We start from the raw sequence: 15,774 nt of genomic DNA, 5'->3' as shown, positions 1-15,774 counted from the left end.
ATCGTTCCTCGAGGTTTCCACTTTCCCACGAGCTTTCCTCGTTTATGCCAATTCTTAGATCCCGAATTCCAGACTTTCTCGAATCCGATCGAAGTGAAAGATCGATCGTAGGCGAAGTCTCCCCGTGTGTGCGGCCCCGGTCGTTGCACTCGACACCGACTGCTCGTTGCCGCCGCGATCGACAAAGTTCGCGCGTCGATTACTAATGGACTATTTTTCATTTCGTGGATATTCCTCGCTATCATTCAACAAATCAGTTGTTCGAGCGATCTTTTAGAACTTGTATCGTATTCTTTGCAAAAGTGAGATTTAATTTAAGAAAATTTGTGATACAGTCAACGATCTTTATTGACATCTTTTAATTTGCATTATTTCTTTTGGTGGCAAAAAAAAGGCAAGATTATGAAAAGAAAATCGATTTCGAAACGCATTTACCAGAGTAATAAAACGTAAAAAATCTTGATTGTCCGCTACCGCAATATTTCATACGCAGTTTAACGATTATGCAGTATATAACGAGAAGCGGCAAAATCACTGTCGCGCTCTCGCTCGATGAGCAGTCGGCCGCAAAACGTCAGGAAATACGATGATATAAATCACGAACGCGGCAGACTCTCCTTCGGAACGAGTCTCGCGAGAACACAAAAGGACTTTCACTTCTTCGGAATCTGCTAAAACGACAGTATCTCGCGTTCGGTTTTGCTACTTCCGCGATGTATCTTCCCGAATCTTCATAGCGTTCTTTTCTTTATTTTTTTAATGTGTTTTTTTTATGTCATATTTGTGTTAATCTTCTAGAGTATTGTATTCTGGAGTACAGAAATTTGATTATATCATTACGATATTATACTTTATAAATGGATTTATGTATTATAAAAGTTGGCATTTTTTCGAAGATTAATATAAGTGCATTAATGTTTTCTTGCTTCTTCGAAGTCGCTTTTCCGATTGTCGATTTTTCTCCATTTATTCGTGTCAAATTTTCACACCCCCTCGTCTAATCCAAATCGATATCTAGAAGGTACTTTTCATCGAGCAGTTTCGCGACTGGATTGCCGCACTCTGCCGAACATGCACTTTCTCTGCAACGGCTTCGATCGCACATGACGAAGGGTTAACTCTCTCTATCTCACTCTGTCGTTAACCCCATGGTGAAAGGGGTACCTCGATCGGTCGAGAATAGGGCACGTTGTAAGCAGTCTGACTCTTTCGGGGGTGCCAATACGAAGGCGTTATATAGGGGTTGTTGGCGGGCGCGCAAAGAGAGAGAGAGAGCAGCTGCAACGCGCGAACGAGCTGGCCTGAGCGAGTTGGGCCCTGACAGCTGCATCGAGAGGACGGTGCTTTAACTAACAGCTGCCCCGGACTCGCACTCGCAGTCCACGTACATTCCGGCTCCACTATTCCCCCCCCCCCTTTTCCCTCTCTTCCTGCTTATCCCCGCAGTTTTTGTTACCCCTCTACGACATTTTTCCGAATGTACCTTCGGTGTTCCCTTTTATCTTTTGGTCTACCTGACTGAACTTTTCATGCCGAATCGTGCCAATTGTGGTTGCGGAATATAGGCTTAGCTTGAGTCGACCTACTTCAACAAGATCATCGTTAAATAAAGCAGCCAATAATAATGGCTACCTTTCAGGATACGCTTCTCAACCGAAAATTTATGTAGGTTTTTGCCTAAAAACTTGATCACAATAGATATGTAATTTCCGGTCGTGAAAGACTAATTCTTACAATCCTCTTATAAGTGACTTCACGAGTCAGCGAAAATGTTGGAAGAATATTCGAATCCTGCTTATACTTTATATCCTATAGAAAAATTGTGGCGGTATTCTTTCATCTGACTTTTAACTGCTCGCGTGGACTACATTTAGCAGATATTTGCCACAATACGACAGGTACCTTAAAGGCAAGAGATGGCGACAACTATTCTTGCAAGGAAGAAAAAAAAGAAAGATTTTGAGGGGAGAAATGGGTGGATCGGTATCCTGTTTTATTTCCAAAGGGAGTCGGTGCTGATGATCGTTTTGAATGGAAATCAGGGACCATGGATAGGAAATCAATAAGTACGTTGCGGAACAAGGGAAATTCGGGATGTGTCTTTCTTTTTTCTACTTAGGGATCAGGCGCTTAAAAAGAACCGGTGCGCAAAAGTCGGTAGATTCATTGAGAATGACACTTGGAGTGCATTATATGTGTTACCTGTTCTATTTACATATTTAATACCAATATAATATTTATGATATATTTTATTTATTAATAACCGTTTTTTTTTTTTTTTTTCAAACTTTATCATATATCTACACGGATGATTTTAATTGTAATTAATTCTATAAATATCTAAATTAAAATTTGTTCATATACATATATGTTTGAGTATTTAAAGGGAGTAAAAAGTATTTCCAAAATTTAAACGAAGGAGTCCTCGATTGATCGACTTCTACAATTTTTATAATACAGAATAATTTTCAATTAACATTTAAACAATAAAAGCATATGATATTATAAAATAACAGTTATAATATAACAAAATGTAAGAGGTGAATATTAATTAATTAACTAATTAGGTCAATTTGATATGAAAATGAAAACAAACTAGCTTATTGCTAATTAATAATTTCAATTGTATTTCAAAATGTTAAGCCATTAAAATGGAAACGAATAATCGTCATTATTTCATTTCATCGTTACCAGTCTGACCTAATAACCGATTTCAATCGTTTACAGTTTACCGTTTCATAAAACCCCACGGAATATAATTTACAATTCGTTACGTTATATGTGTATACAAATATAATTTAATTATCCGTTTTGTTAGATTCTTGTTGTATTTATTATGTCGAGAGCTTATCAATATTCTGTTAGACACTCTGTAGAAAGCTTAATTTGAGAAACGCGATCGTTGAAATATTGCATCGAATGAAATACAGGATCTTCGACGTCTTCTTCTCAGCTTCTCGGAACACTTTGGTCGGCTTGGAGGACCAGCGTTCCGCAGGAGAAGAACACGCGGCGAATTTATAGCCCACCTCGCAAGGTTTTATCTCGAAAAATCGCGCGGCCACAAATCGGTCGTAAATAATCCTCGAAGGGTAAGATTTGTCGCGGCTTACGAGATTTGTTTAGTCACTGGCTTCTCTCCGTCGCACCTCCTTCCTCGCCAGGGAGAAAAGGTCCATTCTTCCCTTTTCTTCTTCGGCAACGGTACGGCGAAAAGGTGGTACACTTGAGGATGAAGGGAAGAAGGAAATGGTGGAGGCAGGGAGGAGGGTCGCAGTGGAATCTCTGCGATTCGGTCGTTCGTCGACGATACACCGGCACGGCCGGCGCGGCGCGGCGCGGCGCGGCGGCCAGAGAGGCCACGAGGAGAAGAGATCGCGGCGGCTCCGATGGCGGGGCCGAGGGGGGTCGTATCTCTCGTTCTCCGCTCTATAAATACCATACTCCTTAGCGCGCTCGGCCTGTGCCATGCCATACCGCGCTGCGCCGCGTCGCGCCGCGCCATGCCGCGCCGTACCGTGCCGCACCGCGCCGAAGTCCGTCCGTCCATCCGACCGGCCATGGCGAGTAAGAGAGTCGGGCCGTTGCGCTCGGTGCCAAGGTCACGCGGCCCTCGTGCTGCTGCTGGCTGGCCCTGCTCACCGGCCCTGCCTCGCTGAACCGTGTCGGAATCGTCGAACTGCCGCCCTCAACCCCTTCATTCACCGGCATCGAGCGTATCGGGATTTTTCCTTTCTATTTCCAACCCGGTTTCTAGTCTCGTCGGCGATCTGCTGTTAGCAAAATCGTTACTTTTACGAGCGCTTCGTTGTAGACCGGTAAAGTTTAATTAATCCTATGTAGTAGTAATGCTGGCATATGATTGATGATGCTGTTCTAATAAACTTTCTTCCATAATACATATAGACATGAATTTTGAGCTAAATATTTTCCATCCTTTCTTGAAGAATGACGTGCAAACTCGACGTCAGTTATCGCGTTGCCGTCTCCCTGGAAGAGTTAACAAGGTGACGAGAAAGGAATCCAAACGGTCGGCTATTGATTCCTCACATACTTGCACGCGGCGCGAGTTGCCAACGATAGATCGCAAGGGTAATGAAATTGTGTCACGCGTCGTTCGATGCAACGTCTAGTTCGCGAATCTCGTGAAGAAGAAGGGGGAGGGGAGAGGGGATTTGCGCTTTTGCTAGTTGGCCGGTAGCCATCGAGTTTCCTGGTATTACGTATGCGGCAGGAAAATTAGTCGACTGGTTACCGAAACAATATGAAGAGCAAACGCTTACTGCACGTGATGCGTGTCGTTCTCCTTGCCTTTAAACGGCCCGCATCCGGGGTGCCGTTACGCGCCCCCTCAAATTCGATCGAGTCATTCGTTTGCGGTTTACATGTCCGATAAGGAAATGTCATGCGTCTTTCGTGCGGTACCACCACCTGTTAATCCTTCCGTTTCCTGTACACACAGCGTTTTAATTATTACAATTTTAATTATTATTATTATTAGAGGCATTTTTAGAAAGTAAATTGAAAAGGTATGAAAAGAATAAAAGTGCAAACTAAAACAGTAAAGCTAGAAATATAAATGAAAATAATGTATAATCTTCAATAATGAGAGAGATCAGTTGGACTATTTGGTTCTTTTGAGCTTAATCATAACTACATATGCTGTAATCAATTACAGTATACAGAAGTATTTTATATCCCGAAATGTAAAGAAGGACGAACTACCGTACGCGTGTATATGCATGCCATCGGACATATCGTATCTATATACACCATATTCACCGCTCGCTCGTGCAGTCGTGAGGGACGCGATCGACCTCTCGCCGAGAGTTGCCTTAACCTCTTGGATTTTTTCTTACTCATTTCAGCCCGCTGCCTGCCCGGATGCGACGAGCAGCACGGACACTGCAATCGACCCAACGAATGCATGTGAGTATACATACATTGGCTTCGCCTAATACTTGCACGTGCGCTCGTGGTGTGTATGCTATTTGCACGTGTATGTGTACATTGCGCCGCCCCATACAACCGCCAACTAAATTCCTGGGCCCCGACATGGTGCATCCACTCCTCTGTATGCGCCGCCGCCGCCGCCGCCGCCGCAGCGTATGCATGTACGCGCGATAATAATTACGCGCATACCTATCGTAAATTATCGTTCGGCGCGGTTTCGAAAAAGTATATGCCAGCAGCTCATGGATCCACGTCACGATTCCAGTAACGCTGTCCTACACACAAAGTATGGAATCGTTTCATTTTCTTTTGCGCGAGATGTTAGAGCTCTAACTGGAAGAAATATCAGTGATGATTCATCTTTGATGATTCATTTCAATTTTTTAAATTGTCTATCGGTATAGTGTATTCTATATCACAAAAATTTAAGGAAGAAGGATAAGGTTTAAAAGTATAAAAACGAATTCTGTTTTACGAATAATTTAAAGTCAACAATTTTAATTAATAATTCCATTTGCGTGCCGTATAATGTAATGTTATTGCTAACTTAAAGACGCGTACGCGCCATGCACCCTTAACAGTCCTGTTACGGCGCGTGCATTCGCGACGGCATTACAAGTGCGCACCCGTTGCATATTATCATACGCATATTTTTGTAACGCTTTTATGAGTGTGCGCGCATGCAGCAAGAAGGAAGGGCGAAGTGGAATTTGAAATTCCCCGATTGCTTTCCGTTCTAACGAGGCAGTTTCCGAGGTGCCAATCGTTCTTTCATCCTTTCCAGATTCCATCGCTTCTCTCTTCCTTCTTTTTCCTATTTTTATTAGCATTTCCTCTTTGTGTCTTTCTCTTTTTCTTTCTTGGCTCGCGCTATTCGACGTGCTGTTGAATTTTCCGGATTAAATCCGTCGCATCGTTTGGCAAGATTCCGGAATCCGACTTTAACCACATTTCCTCAAAGTCATTCTCCTATCTCTTTCAGGGTATTCAATTGTATTTTAAATTTTATCTTTACCATGGATTATTTTTAAATTATTTTCAAAAATGTATAGAAAAAATTTCGAGAGGCCTCAGTTTTTTTGCGTTTAAATAATATGTTTATAATATTAATATTAAAAACCTTCGATAGTATTTTTATTTTTATATCATAATTAAATAATACAATGACTGCTAATCTTATTCTCAAATGTCACGCATTTCAAGATATTGCATCGCGCTAGCATATCGGCTCGAATCTCAGTCTGCAGTCGCGTTAACCCAGGGTTTGGAGTTAACTCAATCATCTAATTACTTTACGAGCAGGGTTAATTGTCCCGTTAGCCGCAGCCACGAGTTCGTCATTCGCGTCTTATCCATGTTCGCTTCGTTCTGTCGCGTGATTTTTCAACCAAATCATCCTCTTGGCAAAATCTTTAGAAAAAGAAAAATATATATATATGTACAAGACCACGTGTAGAGTGATTCAATCTTTTTGTATTAATATTTATGTACGATTTTTTAATTAATTTTAAGTTTATTTTTCTATAACGATAATTTATTCAGTTATAATCTTTTTCTCACCACTTTTTAACATTTAAAATACATTTAAATAATTGAAAACTTTAAAACGTCAAGCACGGTAAAGCGGATCTAAGTGCTTGACGTTTAAATAATTTTTTATTCTTTATTTCTCTTATAATTGTTTCCGTCATGTTTCTTGAGTCGCTTCGAGCGTCCCTGTTAGAATTGGTGTCGTCGCGAGGCTCAAAGATTGTGAAAGGAGGAACGGTGCGGATTTTCCCGCACTGCGAAATACACATCGTCGTCGTGAATTCTCCGGCGATGAATATCGAGAGTTTCTCGTGACGATGGCAATAAACGCACTACGCAGATTGCGTGTTTGCAGCGTTACCGAGACCACATAACGCCGATGATTAAATTCGAGAACAAATTGATTTCGAATAATTTGCGAATCAATTTTAGATTGTCTTTTAAAAATATTTAATAATTATTTTTAAAATTATCAAATGCTTTGATAATTTATCATATTATGAATACCTTTAAATGTTCCACAGACTTGTAGAAAATTAATTTGTGCAACTACTGTGTAAAAATGTTCCTTCGGTGTAAGTCACGTATGTGGTATGTCGTCTCTTCGTCGAGTATTATTATTTCGTGCACCATTTTAATACGATCATTATGATGACACGACACGCAACGAACGTCAATTATCCGCGTACATATTACGCGTACACGCCAACCTTCATTACGGGTAAATTTTTTATACAACCTTAAGAGACTATTCGACGCTCAAACTTGATGAATAAAAATATCGTTACATGAATGTAACGGAATTTGATCGGCGTTAACCTTGATCGCACTCCACGTGCACGCGACAATGGCTGACGCATGCCACTTTACACGCCCCGATCGTAGATGATTACGTAGATTGCGGGAATGGAATTACGATACGCTCGTTTTCAGTCGCATAGCGTATATTCGCGTATACTTGGAAAGGACGATAACGATCATTTCGAGGTGACGGGCCTCGCCGGACTCGTGGGATATCGCGCTCGTGATACGTGGAAGAATCACGGCTGTTGGACGCCCCATTGAAATTTTGGGGCCCGCGTGCGGTTGTGCGTGCGTGTGATGCCTGAATACCGATGACGATGCATAGACGTTACGATCTCTCGTCTCTTTGGGGTGAGAGCGAACGATGTTGCTTGAACATTAAAAAGGAAATTCAAGGAGGAAGAGACAGAACTGTGAGACACCTGTCATATTTCGACATTTAATTTTCGAGGAGAATTAAAATTAGAATATATATAAAATTACAGGTGAGTTTAATTTGTTTTAAATTCTGCGTATTTCCCAATGATATAATAAATCATTCACGCACGCATAGGAATTTAATATTTTTCTTGGCGAATATTAAAATTGAATCTCTTGATTTTCTGTTACATTTCGCGATATCGTTTTGATTCGATCCCGTTTAAATAGTCGCATACTAACAGGCAAAGGTCAAAGAACGCAGTCGCGTCTCGGACGTGGCGCGGTATTCTCGCATCTGATGATACAAGAGTGGCGGAGGAGGAAGAGAAGACGAGAGAGAGAGAGAGAGAGAGAAGTCATTCTCTCTCTCTCTCTCTCTCTCTCTCTCTCTCTCTCTCGTCTCTTCCAGAGAGACATTTAACCAAGTCCGATATGCGCGCGGGATTTCTATAGCCGACCGGTGAGCCAATCCTCCTTCTCCACCTTCTCTTCCTTCTTCTGTTCCCCTTCGCCCTCGTCAGTGCATGACCTATCCCCCGGTGGTAATTATGGCACAGTCGCGATTCTGTTGCAGCCTAGCTATACAAAGTAGAATGCGCGATCACGTAGACGCCGCTCGCCGGTGTTCTTTAGGGAGTACACGTTCCTAGGTGCATCTTTTATCTTCGTCTTTTGTAGTAACAAACGATCAGGAATAATCCGCACGGCACACAGTTTGGCTAACTTTACAACCCCCGTGATCTCGTTTCTTCTCCTTTTCTTTTACCAGTACCTACTGTCTCTCTACACCTTTACTCGTGCTCTTCTTTCCTTTTTTCTCTTATTCTTATTAGTTTGCAGCGGTTTCTCTCTCTCTCTCTCTCTTCTACTTTGTACATAGGACTTAATGGTATAGTCATGCGACATCCACGGCTGCAGTTTCCCCTCTGCCGTCGCTATCCTCTGCTTTTTCCTTTGCTCTTCATTCTTCTTTCTCTACCTGTCTTCCTTACCCTTCTCTATACCTTTATTCTTCTACTATCTCTTTCTGACCACGATAGAGTCACAACGAGAGAGCGGCTATGTAGTGATGTATATACACGCGAATACGTGCAATAGTGTGGGGCACCGCGAGCAGGCGCGCGCGAGCGCATGCACGCACACAGAGGAGGGTAACCTTTCCTTGACCCGCATACTGAACGGCTGTGCTGAGGCTCGAACCGTGGGAACACACTACTCGACGACTCATCCCCCACCGCTCCGTCAGAATTCTACTCCCCCCCCCCTCTTCTGCCTTCCTCCTTACTCTTCTCTCCGCACCGTCGTCCCCGTTGGTCCCGCACGTCTACCTCTCCCTTCCGCGAACTCTTCCTCGCTGTTGTCCTTCTCTCGCGCGCTCTCTCGCATCCCGGGCCCCCTGTCCCCACCCTTCAATGACTGCTTCTTCCAGCTCGCGCCACCTTCGGTCCCTTCTCTACCCCTTCTCTCTTTTTCTCAATGCGCTCGTGTGCACCCTATACACACATTGAAGCTGTTTCTCTGTATATGCACGTGTGTGCATCATGCCGTATAGCACACACACATGTAGCTTCCTCTTTTCATTCCACCTCTCGTTCTTTCGTTATCTCTGTCTGTCCCAGTCTCTTTCTCCTTCATTCCTCCGTGAACCCCCGCACGTAATGTAATGGCCGACCAGCGTATCATCGTCATCTCCTGGCATACCACCCTCTCACCCTTCACCAAACGTTTCATCTTTTTCTCTCCTACCGGCTTTATCCACTTTTAAGATATTCCCTGTCGCTGTACGTTGCCTCTTTCCCCTCCCTCGCCGGTTATCCTCCTCCTCCGCGCACGGACCGCGAATCTTTTCTTTCTTCGCGACTCGGCCGAGAGAAGTCCTCGTGCTATCCTTTCCTCTCTCGTCTTCCTGTCACATATTGCACACATCCGCACGCGCGTATACACACATACTTTCGATGTCGTCGCCGACCTCTGTCCCTTTTTCGCTCTTTCTCCCCCCCCCTCTCTCTCCCCCTCCTCCTTCCTTCTTCTCGCAAGTGCTCTTCTCGTTCACCGGGATTTCGTCGACCTTCTTCTTGCACCCACGACTGCCTTCCGTCCGTCACCGGTGAAACTCCTCGAGACTCGTGACTGACGGAAGACAGAAGAGGGTTGGAGGAATTCGAATATCGAAGTATGTAGACCTAAACTTCGTTTCACGATTGGATCTCTGTCAAAACACAGCCACGATGATTTAACCAGACCTAATAATACTGAATTGCGCGTGGGTCATCCATCCATGCGCCAACCTCGCTAGGCACTGTCTTGACAAAATCTGATAGTATATACAGTTACCAAGAGAGAGAGAGAGAATGATTTATCTTCGAGAATGATTCAGCTTTCGTAGAAACCATGACATATCTTTGTCGTTCATTTTACTTTTTGCCGGTGGTTATTTGACCGTAGACTGCAGATATGATACATGTGTTAGCCTTTTGCTTTGTTTCTTATTTTCTCGTAATCACAGCATCCGAGCATCGCTAAAGAGCCATGTCTCGTATTGTTGCAGATGCCACAACGGCTGGAAAGGCTCGCTATGCAATCAGTGCGTTCGATATCCGGGCTGCCTCCACGGTAGCTGCCAAAAGCCCTGGGAGTGCGCGTGCGACGAGGGCTGGGGCGGACTATTCTGCAATCAAGATCTCAACTATTGCACGAATCATAAGCCGTGCATGAACGGCGGCACCTGCTTCAACACCGGCCAGGGCTCTTACACCTGCTCGTGTCCGTCAGGCTTCACTGGTACCGAATGCCAGACGCCGCTCTTCGACTGTCACTCGAAGCCCTGCCTGAACGGTGGTACCTGCACGATGACGGAGTTGCCGTCCGTGAGCTACGTGAACGGCAATGGTACCGAGTTATCGTCGTCCTCCAGGCAGCAGCATCGTCGAAGCTACCGCTGCACCTGTCCACCTGGTTGGCGCGGCCGACACTGCGAGATCACGACGCGATCCTGCCGAGACTCACCCTGTCGACATGGCGCCACCTGTGAGGACGACTCTCTTCGCGGCTACGTGTGCCATTGCCCGTCCGGTTACATCGGCACCGACTGTGAATCGCAGGTCGACGAGTGCTCGCCGAATCCCTGCGCGAACAACGGCACCTGCACGAACAATATCAACGGTTACCGATGCACATGCCTTGCCGGCTTCACCGGCGAGCGCTGCGAGATCAACGTAGACGACTGTCAGGGCGATCCGTGTCTGAACGGCGGCACCTGCAAGGACCAGGTGAACAGCTTCCGCTGCCAATGTGTACCTGGTTACGTCGGCAGGCTCTGCCAAGACAAGGTAGACTACTGCCTGGCAAAACCATGCGCGAACGGAGGCAGATGCACTTCTGGGACCAATGACTATCATTGTACGTGCAAGCCTGGTTTCACCGGCAAGGATTGTAGCGTGGATGTAGATGAATGCCGGAGCGCGCCGTGCCAGAATGGCGGTATATGCCGGAACCGTGTCAACGGCTTCTTGTGCGAGTGCCCGAACGATTGGCACGGTGACACTTGCAACGAAAAAGCCGGTGTCGTAGTGGCACCCCCGATTACATCACCGCCCGCGAACGTGCCGCTGGCAGAACCGTCCTCGGGAAGCGGCCATTGGCCCGGAAATTTATCGAAGCACGTTGCCTCCAGAAAAACCAGCCTGACCACGGAACACCTAGTGATGATCGCGACTCTTTCCACCGCAGTACCGGCTTTCGCGCTATTCGCTGCAGTCGCGGTGATGTGCATGAAGAGACGACAAAAGCGGGAACAGGCGAAAGCCGACGAGGAAGCGAGGCTGCAGAACGAGAGGAACGCGGTGCACAGCAGCATGAGCAAACGTAGCGCCAGTACCATCGGCGTCGGAGGCACTGGCATTGGCGGTGGCGGTATAGGGAGCGTCGGCGGTCTCCTCGGCAGTGGTAATGGTCTGATCGGCACGGGCGGCGGTAGTGTTTGCGCCCTGGGCACCGGCGACGCGCACATGATCAAGAACACCTGGACGGCGAGTAAAAGTGTAAACAATGTGGCGTCGGCAGCGTCGCGGCAGGACGACTTAGATTCGTCGTTCCAAACTGATGTGACGTTGGACAGTTCGTGTTCGGGTTACAAGCCAGAGCCGGTGCTGCAAGACGGCCGGACAAGAACGACGAAACAGCTGAACACGGAGGCTGCAGCCCATCGGGCGTCTGCGCACCTCTTCCAGAAGGAGAAGGATTGTCTCGGCCTAGGTCTCGGTATCGGGGTCTTGGAGAGTGCCAAAAGGTCATCTGTATTTGCCGCTACTGGCAACGCGGCGGACAGTTGTTGCGCCGCGGAAGCCGCACTGATGAAAAGGCCGACGACGATATCGGAAGCCAACGGCGCCGGTGTCGTCAGTAGTAATAGTAGTGGTCCACCGGGAAGCGGTGGTGGTGCCACGGACAACAGCAATTGCGGTGTGTACGTGATAGACGATCACTACGTCAGGCACGACGCCACGCTGGCGGCGACGCTCGCGACGGAAGTGTAGTAGACTCCGAACGTCGGACTCCCCACTTAGAGTGATAGAGAAAAAGAGAGAGTGCATGAGAGAAAAAAAGTAATAGAATCAGTGCATGTGCGTGTGCGAATTGTAGATCTTGTTTTCTCCGTGCGCGTAAATTGACAGACCACCCCGTTCGATTTCCTTCGGTTTTTCTCGAGCGACGCCGCCGCGATATCCTCCGGACGGGGACGCCTCGTCTGGGATACCTGCGGGTGTTTATTTCCTTTTCTTTTCTTTTTTTTATAATTTTTATGACATTTTTTTGCGAAAGTGCTTGTGCATCCGCTATTTTGGCGCCGGTAGGATTCCGCGATAAACATCGTTTCGAGAAGAAATACGCACTGCACCGCGCCGCCGGCCAGTTTGACCAGTCATGAGGGTAGGTCGTCCCTATTATACTAAAACAGGAGCGGTGACAGACTGATCGAAGACGTTCGATCGGGGCTGATCGAGAGGCGACACAGACAAGGAAAAGAATTAACGCGATGCTGTGGGGGTCGGTCGGTTTTCTCGGGCGGCCGCCGACCCATCCTTAGGTATTAATATTATATCGTGCTCGAAAGTGAAACTCTGTACAGAACTAATTTATTATTATTGTTATTTACTTATTGTATTACTGATTGCTATTAATTATTATTATTATTAATATTATTACATCGTGTCGCATTATTATTGTTCTCGGTATTAGTTCTTTTTCGAATTTGCGTGACCGAGCTGCCGACTGGAGCAAGAATACGACAGCGAAAGATCTTTCATGTATATTGTCGGTATACGTGTAAGAATGAATGAGTATGTGTGCAGAGTACTTGTGTATATGTGTAATTGCGAGCGAGAAAATTTAACGACGGATTAGCATCCTCGGAACGACGTCGTCTTTTCGTATTCGGAATTAATGTTTCGTGTAATACCGCCTCTTTTTTTCCCTTTTTTTTACAAAACATTCCTTTTCTCAGAGAAAATACCGTTGAGCGACTTCCGCTTATGGTGACAACGTCCAGTGATGAAAAGCATGAAAATTGATATTTAAAATGACACTTCAAAGAAATTTTCCCTCGACTTTTTGAGATTCTCCGTTTCAGGGATAGCCTCAATTGGTCGAGTGATCCTATAGACATCCGTTTTCCACGCCGATTTTCAATCGGCTCAAAGGAACATTTGGAAGAAAGGATGGAAAGCGGCACATGACTCTTAACAAAATTCCGTCCTTTTTAATCCGAAAACGTCGTTATTCCATCGCGGTAATTCAAGTAAATTTAATATGTGAAATTAAATTGAGCGATGCGATAGTTTTCGTAGAAAAGGATAAAAAAAAAGTACCGAGTAAATGCAGAAGGGAAAGCCCGTGCGTGCGAAGCTTGTAGAGCTAGTCTTTGACATACTTTCATCGAATTCCATCCAACTGTCGGGGCGATACATGATAGTGGAAAATTTATTCGCTGATTTGATAAATTCCAAAGAAATCGCGCAGCGTTGGCTTTTCTTCGTTTAAAAAAAAAAGTAATCATCGATTTTCTACGAATCCTATGATTGCTACACAAACGACGTGTACCGTTCGACGAGACATTGCTCGCGTTGAAAAGACGAACGGATAGATGTGTATAAATTATGCAGATATATATAGAGATATATTAAATAAATGAATAAAAATAAATATATATAAATGAACAGTGAGAGATAGGAACCCGGTGTCGTCGATAACAGCATTTCGATGATGCTACGGTTTGTTCCGAAATGATTTGGTATCGAAATCGGCGAGAGAGATATCGAAGGAGTGATTATTGTCACGCGAGAGAACGTCGGATCGAATTCTCAATCGATTAAATCTGATCGTGGCGCAACCCTCTTCTCACGAGCAACGCGAATGTTTTGCAGAAACGTCTAAAAAGTAATTCGATATTTAAAAGCACTTCTTTAAATGAGAACACATTCTGATTTTTTTTCAAATATTTTTTTTCCTGGATGGACTTCTCATGGACTCTCACGTTGTTCGTTTCTAAGAGTCATATACTTTTGAAAAGTTATGATGAAACTGGCGGTTGAGCTGCGATCAAAGTTAAGATTTCGGCGGATTCGGTCGTCTCTTCCGCGTTTATTCGCTCTCACGAATGACCGAATCCGTGAAGTAATCGACTCGTATTGTCCGCGTTCATTCATGCGAGAAAGAAAAATCTGGAAAGATCACCCAGAAACAATTCGGCTTTTGCGAATCTTCTCTCATTTTCAGCCGCGCTTTTTTCGGCGGTACGCTCGCTGACTTCGCCCACGAATGCGTGATAGATAAGTGACGATTATTGTATGTTGATGCTGCACGATTGATTATGATAATTAACTATTTATTTATGACTGCTAATGACGATTTTACACAGCGTAAAAAAAAATAAATGGCGATTAGTGCGCCGATGACAGTGATGACGATATTGTCGCGTGAAACGCGCTTGCGATGTACGAAGAGTGGGAGAGAGAGAGAGAGAGAGAGAGAGAGAAAATGAGTGAATGAGTGACCGAGTGAAAGAGAGGGAGAGAATTGTAGCGAACAAAGATTCGATGATGTTCCTGTTACGAAATAATGATAATTAAATAAACGAAATGCAAGTACCGACTAAGTCAGGTTTATTTTCGGGTCTCGTTCGCGCGCGGTGGCGCAAACAGGGTGTTTTTTCTTTTCGCATTTACATGACAGTCGTACATAATCGGTGACGCTTTATTTTAGATAATGGCGACCGTACCTACAACGGTGACATCCGCGGTTTAATCGAAGATCGCGATGAATCCAATCCTTTTCGTCTGGCTTCCAATCTCCCAATCCTTTTCTCCACTCCGTCGAGCTCCCGACAGCCGCCATCGCGCGCGTACAGACTCCAAATTAACGAGAAACGCGTGCGTGTAAATGCGAGATTATATTGTACGAATTACGATGTGTAATAAAGCTGTTGTCATTTTTTGTACTTACACTTCTTCGGACGATTTGATATGTCTCGTTATCGTTGAATGGTCTCCGTCATTCCCATCCATCCATATCCCCTTGTCCCACTCCCGATTAGATTTTTTTCAACGACGTCTCGAACTTTTAGACTTTCGAATTAGAATTACTTTTTTTTGTACCAGCGATGCGTATTCGCGAGAAAAAGGAAAATTGTTTCCCACTGATAGTGGCCTTTCGTTCGCGATGAGGCATTGACGAAGATTGTAAAGACTATTCTAAGGCGTACCGTACCCCGTTTTTGTATAAAACAGAAAAAAGTTAATATGCACACAGCGTATACATACACTGACATACACGCAGCACATCTGTATATTTGTAGTAGGACTATACAATTGCGATTATTATTAATTATTAATATTATTATTATATGGAACGTGTAAATAGATGAATTGTCAATATAACGATGTCACGCAAACGACAGTGGACGATTAATAATGATACATAAAAAAAAATGAACTTTTGTTTTTCGTTTCTTCCGCTTCCTTTTCATTTTCGTTACACAAAGATTTCGTGTTGTAAGTACACGATACTTAT

At 44.7% G+C, this 15,774-nt stretch overlaps 1 protein-coding gene across 1 annotated transcript in view; it reads left to right on the top strand.

The window, feature by feature from the left end:
- The window catches only part of LOC105448144 (neurogenic locus protein delta), a 41,887-nt gene extending 26,191 nt beyond the window's left edge, over positions 1-15,696 (top strand). The window contains exons 5-6 of the mRNA XM_011686529.1: positions 4,869-4,929; positions 10,256-15,696. Coding sequence (XP_011684831.1) covers positions 4,869-4,929; positions 10,256-12,242 — 2,048 coding nt within the window. The 3' untranslated portion in view covers positions 12,243-15,696. The remainder of the gene's footprint in view (positions 1-4,868; positions 4,930-10,255) is intronic.
- The last annotated feature ends 78 nt before the right edge of the window (positions 15,697-15,774 follow it).

Source organism: Wasmannia auropunctata, unplaced genomic scaffold (genome assembly GCF_000956235.1).
Source record: "Wasmannia auropunctata unplaced genomic scaffold, wasmannia.A_1.0 LD336088.1, whole genome shotgun sequence".
Lineage (NCBI taxonomy): Eukaryota > Metazoa > Arthropoda > Insecta > Hymenoptera > Formicidae > Wasmannia > Wasmannia auropunctata.
This window is presented reverse-complemented; position numbering and strand designations above follow the sequence as displayed.